The sequence below is a fragment of the Schistocerca piceifrons genome, chromosome 4, assembly GCF_021461385.2.
Source record: "Schistocerca piceifrons isolate TAMUIC-IGC-003096 chromosome 4, iqSchPice1.1, whole genome shotgun sequence".
Lineage (NCBI taxonomy): Eukaryota > Metazoa > Arthropoda > Insecta > Orthoptera > Acrididae > Schistocerca > Schistocerca piceifrons.
In genome coordinates this window covers 486,880,031-486,892,113 of record NC_060141.1, presented here as the reverse complement: position 1 = coordinate 486,892,113, position 12,083 = coordinate 486,880,031, and the positions used below count along the sequence as shown (strand labels likewise).

Below are 12,083 nucleotides of genomic sequence, written 5' to 3'. Positions count from 1 at the left end.
GCTGTCTTCACTTACACATTGTAGCTACGCAAGGCGTCTAAATTTGTTTATATTTAGTTTGCCCCCCACCCAAAACACCCCATTTCCCGCGCTTGTCCCGTTAGTGTCATTAGGCTTCTTTTGGAAAGTGTGTGTGTTTGTTTTTGTTTCCGCCATATTTGTGACGTCATGGGTCAAAGCAGATGGGTGGGATCGGACGCTTCCGTATTTCCTAATGATCTTGCAGACTATCTTAAAGAAGCTTCATAAATATTCAGTCAGATCTTGATAAGATTTCAAAGTGGTGCACAGACTGGTAACTTCCTTTAAATGTTTAGAAATGTAAAATTGTGCACTTCACAAGATGTAAAAAATGTAGTATCCTATGACTATAATATCAATGAGTCACAGAAGGAATTGGTTAACTCATATGAATACCTGGGTGTAATAACATTCTGCAGGGATATGAAATGTAATAAGCACATAGCCTCAGTTGTGGGTAAAGAAGGTGGTAGACTATAGTTTATTGGTGGAATACCGGGGAAGTGCAATTCATTTACAAAGGGGATTTCTTACAAATCACTCAAGTTACCCAGCCTAGAATATTGCTCAAGTATGTGGTACCCATACCAAATAGGACTACAGCAGATATTGAATTCGTAAACAGAAGGAGAGTACAAATGGTCACAGGTTTGTTTGATCCATGTGACAGTGTCATAAAAATGCTGAATTACAGATGTAAAAGATCTCACAAAGTCTCGAACTAGCTTTAAATGATGACTATAGGATATGCTATAACCCCCTATATATTGCCCCCTTATGCATCATGAGGACAGGATAAGATTAATTACAGCACACATGTAGGCATTTAAACAATCATCCTCCCACACTCCACAAGTGGATGGCATGCATTATGTGTTTTGCAGAGTGTAGATGTATTGGGTGATAAGGGTCTAAGCAAGATGAATGGTTGATAGCTACAAATCACAAATGCATAAAATAGTATTGTATTTACATCTTCATTCATTATCTGCAAACCACTGTCAATTATGTAAGGTTTCTTCCAGACGCTAGCAAGTTTTCACTCTTCCTTTGTGTGTGCCTTTCGCTGGCTCTACACTTCTGTCATTCAGAGAGTGGTCACCTGTATTCCTAAATTATTTACAACATTCACCCAGAACTTTCTTGACTATAACTGTGGTTTGTAGAATTTTTAGTAGCTTTTCTCAGGGTAGTTAGCATCTGTCTTCTTGGGTCTGCAGCATTTCTGTGATGCTCTGTTGTGAACAAACCAACCTGTGAGCGATAGGGCTGCCCATATTTGTATACTAATATGCCCTGTTAGTCCCATCTACACTCCCGGAAATTGAAATAAGAACACCGTGAATTCATTGTCCCAGGAAGGGGAAACTTTATTGACACATTCCTGGGGTCAGATACATCACATGATCACACTGACAGAACCACAGGCACATAGACACAGGCAACAGAGCATGCACAATGTCGGCACTAGTACAGTGTATATCCACCTTTCGCAGCAATGCAGGCTGCTATTCTCCCATGGAGACGATCGTAGAGATGCTGGATGTAGTCCTGTGGAACGGCTTGCCATGCCATTTCCACCTGGCGCCTCAGTTGGACCAGCGTTCGTGCTGGACGTGCAGACCGCGTGAGACGACGCTTCATCCAGTCCCAAACATGCTCAATGGGGGACAGATCCGGAGATCTTGCTGGCCAGGGTAGTTGACTTACACCTTCTAGAGCACGTTGGGTGGCACGGGATACATGCGGACGTGCATTGTCCTGTTGGAACAGCAAGTTCCCTTGCCGGTCTAGGAATGGTAGAACGATGGGTTCGATGACGGTTTGGATGTACCGTGCACTATTCAGTGTCCCCTCGACGATCACCAGTGGTGTACGGCCAGTGTAGGAGATCGCTCCCCACACCATGATGCTGGTTGTTGGCCCTGTGTGCCTCGGTCGTATGCAGTCCTGATTGTGGCGCTCACCTGCACGGCGCCAAACACGCATACGACCATCATTGGCACCAAGGCAGAAGCGACTCTCATCGCTGAAGACGACACGTCTCCATTCGTCCCTCCATTCACGCCTGTCGCGACACCACTGGAGGCGGGCTGCACGATGTTGGGGCGTGAGCGGAAGACGGCCTAACGGTGTGCGGGACCGTAGCCCAGCTTCATGGAGACGGTTGCGAATGGTCCTCGCCGATACCCCAGGAGCAACAGTGTCCCTAATTTGCTGGGAAGTGGCGGTGCGGTCCCCTACGGCACTGCGTAGGATCCTACGGTCTTGGCGTGCATCCGTGCGTCGCTGCGGTCCGGTCCCAGGTCGACGGGCACGTGCACCTTCCGCCGACCACTGGCGACAACATCGATGTACTGTGGAGACCTCACGCCCCACGTGTTGAGCAATTCGACGGTACGTCCACCCGGCCTCCCGCATGCCCACTATATGCCCTCGCTCAAAGTCCGTCAACTGCACATACGGTTCACGTCCACGCTGTCGCGGCATGCTACCAGTGTTAAAGACTGCGATGGAGCTCCGTATGCCACGGCAAACTGGCTGACACTGACGGCGGCGGTGCACAAATGCTGCGCAGCTAGCGCCTTTCGACGGCCAACACCGCGGTTCCTGGTGTGTCCGCTGTGCCGTGCGTGTGATCATTGCTTGTACAGCCCTCTCGCAGTGTCCGGAGCAAGTATGGTGGGTCTGACACACCGGTGTCAATGTGTTCTTTTTTCCATTTCCAGGAGTGTAGTATTGGTCACACACACTTCAGCAATAATCTAGGATGGGTCACACATGTTTTGAAGGCAATCTTCTTAGTAGAATAATTGCTTTTTTATTGTCCTACCAATGGTCCAAGACCTGCTCTACCTATCACTGATCAGTCCATTTCACATTCCCCAAAATTGCTACACCCAGATATTTGTAAGAGTTGACTAATCCAATTGTGACTCATTTATTTTATAGTCACTGGATACTGTTTTTCTGTATTTTTTGAAAAGCACATATTTACTTTTATAAAATTTAGAGCAAGCTGCCAACCTTTGTACCACTTTGAAATCTTACTGAGACCAAAGAGATTGTTTGTGAACCTTTTTTTTCTCCAGAACTTCATTATAGATAACTGCATCATCTGCATTGATTACTATGTATGTTGTTCATCAATGCATCATTCAACCTGAATGATGATCATGTTGCTTCTGTACATTTTCCTGAGACATGCCTGAAACTACTATTACATCTGTCAATGACTATCTGTCACTTCACAAACATAAAAAAATTTCCTTTCAAGCTTAAAAATAAGCTTATAGACACACTAATACTCCCCCTCCTTGACTATCTATTACTCCACTGAGTGAACAGTACAACAGATATACTCATTCTCAACAAAGTAAAACTCTCTCTGTACCATCACATAGCACTGCCATGTTTACTAAACCGTTTTGCATACCAGGAACTCGACTTTGAAACAATCTTCCTCAAAATCTCTGAGTAATTAAATACCTTCCAAGCAAAGAGAGACAGTTAATGATATTCATCTTCTGCCACAGCAGCCATCTCTCCTACACTCTGTGCAGCTCATTCTTGTCAGTCCCATACCCCAACACTTTTCCCTACCCCTTGTTGGCTGATTTCTCTATTTACATTCTGTACTTTCCCCCCCATGAACCATGGACCTTGCCGTTGGTGGGGAGGCTTGCGTGCCTCAGCGATACAGATAGCCGTACCGTAGGTGCAACCACAACGGAGGGGTATCTGTTGAGAGGCCAGACAAACGTGTGGTTCCTAGAGGGGCAGCAGCCTTTTCAGTAGTTGCAAGGGCAACAGTCTGGATGACTGACTGATCTGGCCTTGTAACAATAACCAAAACGGCCTTGCTGTGCGGGTACTGCGAACGGCTGAAAGCAAGGGGAAACTACAGCCGTAATTTTTCCCGAGGGCATGCAGCTTTACTGTATGATTACATGATGATGGCGTCCTCTTGGGTAAAATATTCCGGAGGTAAAATAGTCCCCCATTCGGATCTCCGGGCGGGGACTACTCAAGAGGATGTCGTTATCAGGAGAAAGAAAACTGGCGTTCTACGGATCGGAGCGTGGAATGTCAGATCCCTTAATCGGGCAGGTAGGTTAGAAAATTTAAAAAGGGAAATGGATAGGTTGAAGTTAGATATAGTGGGAATTAGTGAAGTTCGGTGGCAGGAGGAACAAGACTTCTGGTCAGGTGACTACAGGGTTATAAACACAAAGTCAAATAGGGGTAATGCAGGAGTAGGTTTAATAATGAATAGGAAAATAGGAATGCGGATAAGCTACTACAAACAGCATAGTGAACGCATTATTGTGGCCAAGATAGATACGAAGCCCACACCTACTACAGTAGTACAAGTTTATATGCCAACTAGCTCTGCAGATGACGAAGAAATTGAAGAAATGTATGATGAAATAAAAGAAATTATTCAGATTGTGAAGGGAGACGAAAATTTAATAGTCATGGGTGACTGGAATTCGAGTGTAGGAAAAGGGAGAGAAGGGAACATAGTAGGTGAATATGGATTGGGGAACAGAAATGAAAGAGGAAGCCGCCTGGTCGAATTTTGCACAGAGCACAACATAATCATAACTAACTCTTGGTTTAAGAATCATGAAAGAAGGTTGTATACATGGAAGAACCCTGGAGATACTAAAAGGTATCAAATAGATTATATAATGGTAAGACAGAGATTTAGGAACCAGGTTTTAAACTGTAAGACATTTCCAGGGGCAGATGTGGACCCTGACCACAATCTATTGGTTATGACCTGTAGATTAAAACTGAAGAAACTGCAAAAAGGTGGGAATTTAAGGAGATGGGACCTGGATAAACTAAAAGAACCAGAGGTAGTACAGAGATTCAGGGAGAGCATAAGAGAGCAATTGACAGGAATGGGGGAAATAAATACAGTAGAAGAAGAATGGGTAGCTTTGAGGGATGAAGTAGTGAAGGCAGCAGAGGATCAAGTAGGTAAAAAGACGAGGGCTAGTAGAAATCCTTGGGTAACAGAAGAAATATTGAATTTAATTGATGAAAGGAGAAAATATAAAAATGCAGTAAGTGAAACAGGCAAAAAGGAATACAAACGTCTCAAAAATGAGATCGACAGGAAGTGCAAAATGGCTAAGCAGGGATGGCTAGAGGACAAATGTAAGGATGTAGAGGCCTATCTCACTAGGGGTAAGATAGATACCGAATACAGGAAAATTAAAGAGACCTTTGGAGATAAGAGAACGACTTGTATGAATATCAAGAGCTCAGATGGAAACCCAGTTCTAAGCAAAGAAGGGAAAGCAGAAAGGTGGAAGGAGTATATAGAGGGTCTATACAAGGGTGATGTACTTGAGGACAATATTATGGAAATGGAAGAGGATGTAGATGAAGATGAAATGGGAGATATGATACTGCGTGAAGAGTTTGACAGAGCACTGAAAGACCTGAGTCGAAACAAGGCCCCCGGAGTAGACAATATTCCATTGGAACTACTGACGGCCGTGGGAGAGCCAGTCCTGACAAAACTCTACCATCTGGTGAGCAAGATGTATGAAACAGGCGAAATACCCTCAGACTTCAAGAAGAATATAATAATTCCAATCCCAAAGAAAGCAGGTGTTGACAGATGTGAAAATTACCGAACTATCAGCTTAATAAGTCACAGCTGCAAAATACTAACACGAATTCTTTACAGACGAATGGAAAAACTAGTAGAAGCCAACCTCGGGGAAGATCAGTTTGGATTCCGTAGAAACACTGGAACACGTGAGGCAATCCTGACCTTACGACTTATCTTAGAAGAAAGATTAAGGAAAGGCAAACCTACGTTTCTAGCATTTGTAGACTTAGAGAAAGCTTTTGACAGTGTTGACTGGAATACTCTCTTTCAAATTCTAAAGGTGGCAGGGGTAAAATACAGGGAGCGAAAGGCTATTTACAATTTGTACAGAAACCAGATGGCAGTTATAAGAGTCAAGGGGCATGAAAGGGAAGCAGTGGTTGGGAAGGGAGTGAGACAGGGTTGTAGCCTATCCCCGATGTTGTTCAATCTGTATATTGAGCAAGCAGTAAAGGAAACAAAAGAAAAATTCGGAGTAGGTATTAAAATTCATGGAGAAGAAATAAAAACTTTGAGGTTCGCCGATGACATTGTAATTCTGTCAGAGACAGCAAAGGACTTGCAAGAGCAGTTGAATGGAATGGACAGTGTCTTGAAAGGAGGATATAAGATGAACATCAACAAAAGCAAAACAAGGATAATGGAATGTAGTCTAATTAAGTCGGGTGATGCTGAGGGAATTAGATTAGGAAATGAGGCACTTAAAGTAGTAAAGGAGTTTTGCTATTTGGGGAGCAAAATAACTGATGATGGTCGAAGTAGAGAGGATATAAAATGTAGGCTGGCAATGGCAAGGAAAGTGTTTCTGAAGAAGAGAAATTTGTTAACATCCAGTATTGATTTAAGTGTCAGGATGTCATTTCTGAAAGTATTCGTATGGAGTGTAGCCATGTATGGAAGTGAAACATGGACGATAAATAGTTTGGACAAGAAGAGAATAGAAGCTTTCGAAATGTGGTGCTACAGAAGAATGCTGAAGATTAGATGGGTAGATCACATAACTAATGAGGAAGTATTGAATAGGATTGGGGAGCAGAGAAGTTTGTGGCACAACTTGACCAGAAGAAGGGATCGGTTGGTAGGACATGTTCTGAGGCATCAAGGGATCACCAATTTAGTACTGGAGGGCAGCGTGGAGGGTAAAAATCGTAGAGGGAGACCACGAGATGAATACGCTAAGCAGATTCAGAAGGATGTAGGTTGCAGTAGGTACTGGGAGATGAAAAAGCTTGCACAGGATAGAGTAGCATGGAGAGCTGCATCAAACCAGTCTCAGGACTGAAGACCACAACAACAACAACTTTCCCGAAAGCCACTGTCACTATCATTTCAATATTCTCCTCCTCCTTTATCCTTTCTGCTTCTGATAACACTAAACATGGCTTCAAATGTGCTAAGCTAATCTGTAGCATTCAAAATGCCCTTCATTATTATTATTATTAGTGTCAGTTGTTATTGATAATATTATTACTAGTAGTGGTAGCAATCATCATCATCATTCATAATATGGTCAGGCTACATAAGCAATAAATAAATAAACAACATAACAGCTTCACAATCTGAACACAGGGATTGTATTACATGTACTTTCTATGTACACGTGTAGCTGTAACTTAGAAATGTAAAATATGATGTAAACTTTTGTATCTCTCTTAAAAAAGTGAAAAAGATTCTTTTGTAAACCTTGACATGTCTCCTGTATATCAAATCAAATGATTTGAAAATTGTGCGTAACAGGATGAATAATCACATATCTGTGTCCTCCTTACCAAGACATCCTCAATCTGGCTATTAATTTTGATTGATACTCTATATGATCACACTTTTGTTAATAAGTTTTGATGTGGTGCTCAATGAAATGCTTTCTAGATGTCAAGAAATACATCTACCCAACTGCATTGATCCACAGCATTCAGGATCCCATGTGGGAAGAGCACAAATTTAGCTCTGCACATCCAATGTTGTAAGACTCTGTGCTGGTTAGCATGTCTCATTATGTTTGAGCTCAGAACATGTACTAAGATTCTAAAGTGGGCGGGCATCAAGTTCAAAAGTAAGTTTGTTGATCACTTCTGCTACCCTTCTTGTACACAGGTGTGACCTGTGCTTTCTTTAAACTACTAGAGACAGTTTTTTGTGTGTAGAATCTCTATATTTTATGTTCCAATGTGGGGCTAACTCAGAACGTAAAGCCATACAACAAAACACCAATTAGTAATGGTCACACATGTCTACAATTACCCATTAATGTGGCATGGTTTGTTTGGAGCCACAACAATGAAAATATTATTCTGCAGCTCGCTGGAGCACATTTGCAAACATTGGTGCACGGTGCTGTGGTTCTTTGGCATCTTTTTAGCAAGTTTATTTTATCAGTAACTGTAAACCTGGACTGACAGTCCAGGGAAATCTATTAACTTTATTCTAGCACCTGTTGGTACTTCACAGTGCGTTAAAAGAGAGGTAGATGTACCGTAACATCATGTAGATTTAAAAAAAAATTAACATGAAACGTAGAGTCACAATACTCCTACCTTTTTTTTCTCACTCAAGACGTCGTATAGAATGTTATTATTGTAAAACTGTTCGCCGGTAGAACTGGAACTCAAATTCGTTGTCTCTGTGATGTTTATTGTCTGACATTCATCCTCAGGAGCTTTTTGCTTAGTAGACGCTGCTGTTCCATCGTCTGCTTTCTGCTTCTCTTTACCTTGCCTAATTCCAGAAGTTGATCGTTTCCGTTTAGCTTTTTTAATCGACTTTTTAGGTTCCCTCTCTTCTAGGGAAACTGTTTCGTTGTCCAAATTATGTGTCACGCTATCCATTTTAATATATCAGGCAAATTAACATCAGAAAACACTTCGTCAATTACTGCAAGGTTCTGCCCAAATAACACACAATAATTTTTTACATTTGGCCGTAACAAATTTAGGATTTACCCTAGGAAGCAGTTTATGATTTCAGAAATAACAAATTCCAAATCTCTCGACGTCTGAATTCCGAAAATCTGAAAACAACGTACCGCTGCTGTGTGTGTGTGTCCCAAACTTCTAAGCAAACAATATTGTGTGTAGCAGCAATCACTGTCAAAAGCTGTGTCTATTTAAGTATGTTTAAGCTAGGTTTAATGATGAAACAATTCCTGAACCAGCGCAGGCGTAATAAGCGACCTTTGACCCTTCTAAAAAAAATTGCACTACACACGGTACATGTTAATAGGCGTTGGCGAACCTGAGGAAGGTGCGGCTTTCTGTTTGCACACACCCCCACACAACCAGTTGTACACGTGCTAGGTGACTGGTGAGTGTTGTGTTTAGGGTAGTTGTTTAGTTGATGCTAAAAAGGCCATTGACACGCGTAGTGATTTAAAGTAGAGTCGAATTGATTTAAAAAAAGGTTCAGGTGCCAAAAAATATTTATTTTGATTCTGGAATAAACGAAACGTAGGATAGAACACACCATTGCTGTATTTAAAGATTTCGAACAACATTACAACTAAGAAATGGAAGCAACGGCAACGACTGCCCGAAAAATTCATCCGGTCGTAAGCATTGTATCTCGATTTTAAAGATCTTTTAAGACTGTTTTGAGGCGACTTATTTCTCTCTTTCTTGCCCGTATTCACTAATGGTAAATACATATTTGTTTGTAGTTGCAGAAAATGATTCAGAGTGGATGCCAGAATCAACAAAAAATTGCAGTAGCTTTTCAGGTTTATATGGAGCTGTGTGAAGGTATATGTCGAAAAATCTGAAATTTCGTGATTTAGATTGAGTTTATTGTAACCTACGCGTATAATTTTCAGTGGAAAAGCTGTGGAACGTTCGTCATCATTACAACGAATTACACGATTTTTTCTATCTTACTGGCAAACATTCTGCATCCTCTGAAAGGGACAAAATATTTATCCCATTGTCAATCACATCAGACATCTCTCCAGCATGGGTTGAAAATATTCAAAACGAAGTGTGCCGTAACACCTCACCAAAAAGGTCAGTATGATCATCCTTTCATCACATTATTTGATGAGATTAGATACACTTTTTGTTCCATGTATTCATAGAGATTTCCTCAGCGATGTAGAACATGCCCTAAAGCAAGTTTATCGCCGATTTACAAAGAAAAATGTATGTTGTTGTCCTTTTAGGTCATAATCGAAACGGCCCTCACGGATATGAAATAGCTCAAAAAACTTGAACCATATTTTAATTTAAGAGATGATGGCAAATTTTTTCCTGTACATATACTTGTACAATACAGTGTGATGCATATAGGCCTAATTCTTAAATTATTGTAACCATGCATAATCAAACAGAAAAATCAATTCACAACATGCACTTAACATTAATCACATTACTGCACAAAACATGCAGAAACCCGATTTTATATATCACTCACACCATTTGATATTATTAATAGTATACACATCAAGCAGTTCAACCGAGAAATCTGTCAGTGGTGTAGGTAAAGCTGGCCATCAATAAACATTTTAGGCTCCTCTTAAACTAAACTTTACTATAGCTAAAATATTTATTCAAATTAGATGATTCATTCACCTTTGAACATCAGTAAATACAACCAGTGACTGGGTTATAAAATAAAGTCTGTTTATTTATTTTGTATTCTCAAGGCATAATCAGTATAACTTAAGGGAGGGGGCTACCTTCATAGTCTCAAATGTTATTGAAGTTACCATATTCAGGAGTAAGTAACAAACATGTATTTTTTTTGTTTACTCCAAAAACATTCCTGCCCTGAGATACAGGCATCCAAAGATGACACTGTGAACACCATTTTGAAAATGCGAATTTCGGAAATTTTTTTTAAATGCTGTATCTCTGTAACAGTTCTAGATATTTTGTTAGTTTTTTTTGTTTGTTTGGAAGACAACTGCTTTATGATTCTGATGGTATCCTCCATTTCGACATATCTGTCAAAGTTCTTTTACTGTCGCCCTTTGAATTTTAAACTGCCAATACAGAAAAGTTAGATTATTTTCTGTTGATTAGTACTATATTCTCCATAAAGTAGAGAGGATGTAAAATATAGACTGGCAATGGCAAGGAAAGCGTTTCTGAAAAAGAGAAATTTGTTAACATCGAGTATAGATTTAAGTGTCGGGAAGTCGTTTCTGAAAGTATTTGTATGGAGTGTAGCCATGTATGGACGTGAAACATGGATGATAAATAGTTTGGACGAGAAGAGAATAGAAGCTTTCGAAATGTGGTGCTACAGAAGAATACTGAAGATTAGATGGGTAGATCACATAACTAATGAGGAGGTATTGAATAGGCTTAGGGACAAGAGGTGTTTGTGGCACAACTTGACTAGAAGAAGGGATCGGTTGGTAGGACATGTTCTGAGGCATCAAGGGATCACCAATTTAATATTGGAGGGCAGCGTGGAGGGTAAAAATCGTAGAGGGAGACCAAGAAATGAATACACTAAGCAGATTCAAAAGGATGTAGGTTGCAGTAGGTACTGGGTGATGAAGAAGCTTCCACAGGATAGAGTAGCATGGAGAGCTGCATGAAACCAGTCTCAGGACTGAAGACCACAACAACAACAAACATAGGTGATGACACAGGACATGACTCGGCACATAAGTGATGACACAGGACATGACTCGGCACATAAGAGATGACACAGGACATGACTCGGCACATTCTTCAACTGCAAATAGGGCCAGAGAAGATCATCATCATTTCTAATGGTGCTCCTAGTCATTTTAAAAGTCGTAACCAGCTGTTTTAAATTGAGTAAGTCGCTTGTGCCACCTAACTGGGTATACAGTGCTTCAGGTCACGGGAAGGTTCCATGTGATGGAGTAGGGGGCCTGCTGAAGCACCATGCTACAAAACATAATCTTTCCAGACCAAATGCAGCTGCAGTTCAGAAGGCTGAGGATTTTCCGAGAGTCGTGAAATCTTACACATCCGCAACTCTCATTGTTTTGTCCAAAGAGGAAATCAAAGAATTCTGTGAGCAGAAAAAAGAATGATCTGAACAAACTACTAATTTGAAAGGAATTCAGAAGACACATTTTTGGACTCGAGAGTGATTGGCGAACTCATATTGCACACACTTTAAAGAGCAAGGAAGAAGAAATTTCATTCATTAGGCCATCACCTCAGAAACATCAGGATAATATTCAGATTCACAACCTGAGAAGGTAGATGTTTGTGGTGTGTGTGTATGACTGTGACTGGTGGATTGCAGAGATTATAGGCACCAGTTATGAGTTAAATGAAATTGTAGTGAACTTTATGCTACCACATGGACCAGCTGCTAAATATGGGTTTCCAGCTGAAGGACAGCAACAATGCCATGAGTGCTCACTTCTTGTACACAATGTTTTGAAGATTGTAAGTGTTCCAGTTCCTATTAGTTCAACAGGAAGGCATCACACTATATCAAAGGAAGATACTGA

The 12,083-nt window shown here is 41.0% G+C and overlaps 2 protein-coding genes across 4 annotated transcripts in view; one reads left to right on the top strand and one right to left on the bottom strand.

Annotated features, from left to right (window-relative positions):
- LOC124794688 overlaps positions 1-8,960 on the bottom strand; it is a 44,353-nt gene extending 35,393 nt beyond the window's left edge. The window contains exon 1 of the mRNA XM_047258237.1: positions 8,188-8,960. Within this exon, the coding sequence (XP_047114193.1) occupies positions 8,188-8,478 (291 nt within the window). The 5' untranslated portion in view covers positions 8,479-8,960. The remainder of the gene's footprint in view (positions 1-8,187) is intronic.
- LOC124794687 overlaps positions 8,841-12,083 on the top strand; it is a 35,574-nt gene continuing 32,331 nt past the window's right edge. Inside the window, exons 1-3 of one of the 3 annotated variants that reach the window (XM_047258235.1) lie at positions 8,841-8,953; positions 9,306-9,387; positions 9,459-9,645. In XM_047258235.1, coding sequence (XP_047114191.1) covers positions 9,315-9,387; positions 9,459-9,645 — 260 coding nt within the window. In that variant the 5' untranslated portion in view covers positions 8,841-8,953; positions 9,306-9,314. Of the gene's footprint in view, positions 9,198-9,305; positions 9,388-9,458; positions 9,646-12,083 lie in introns of all 3 variants that reach the window. The other 2 variants (XM_047258236.1, XM_047258234.1) reach the window with 2 other exon arrangements.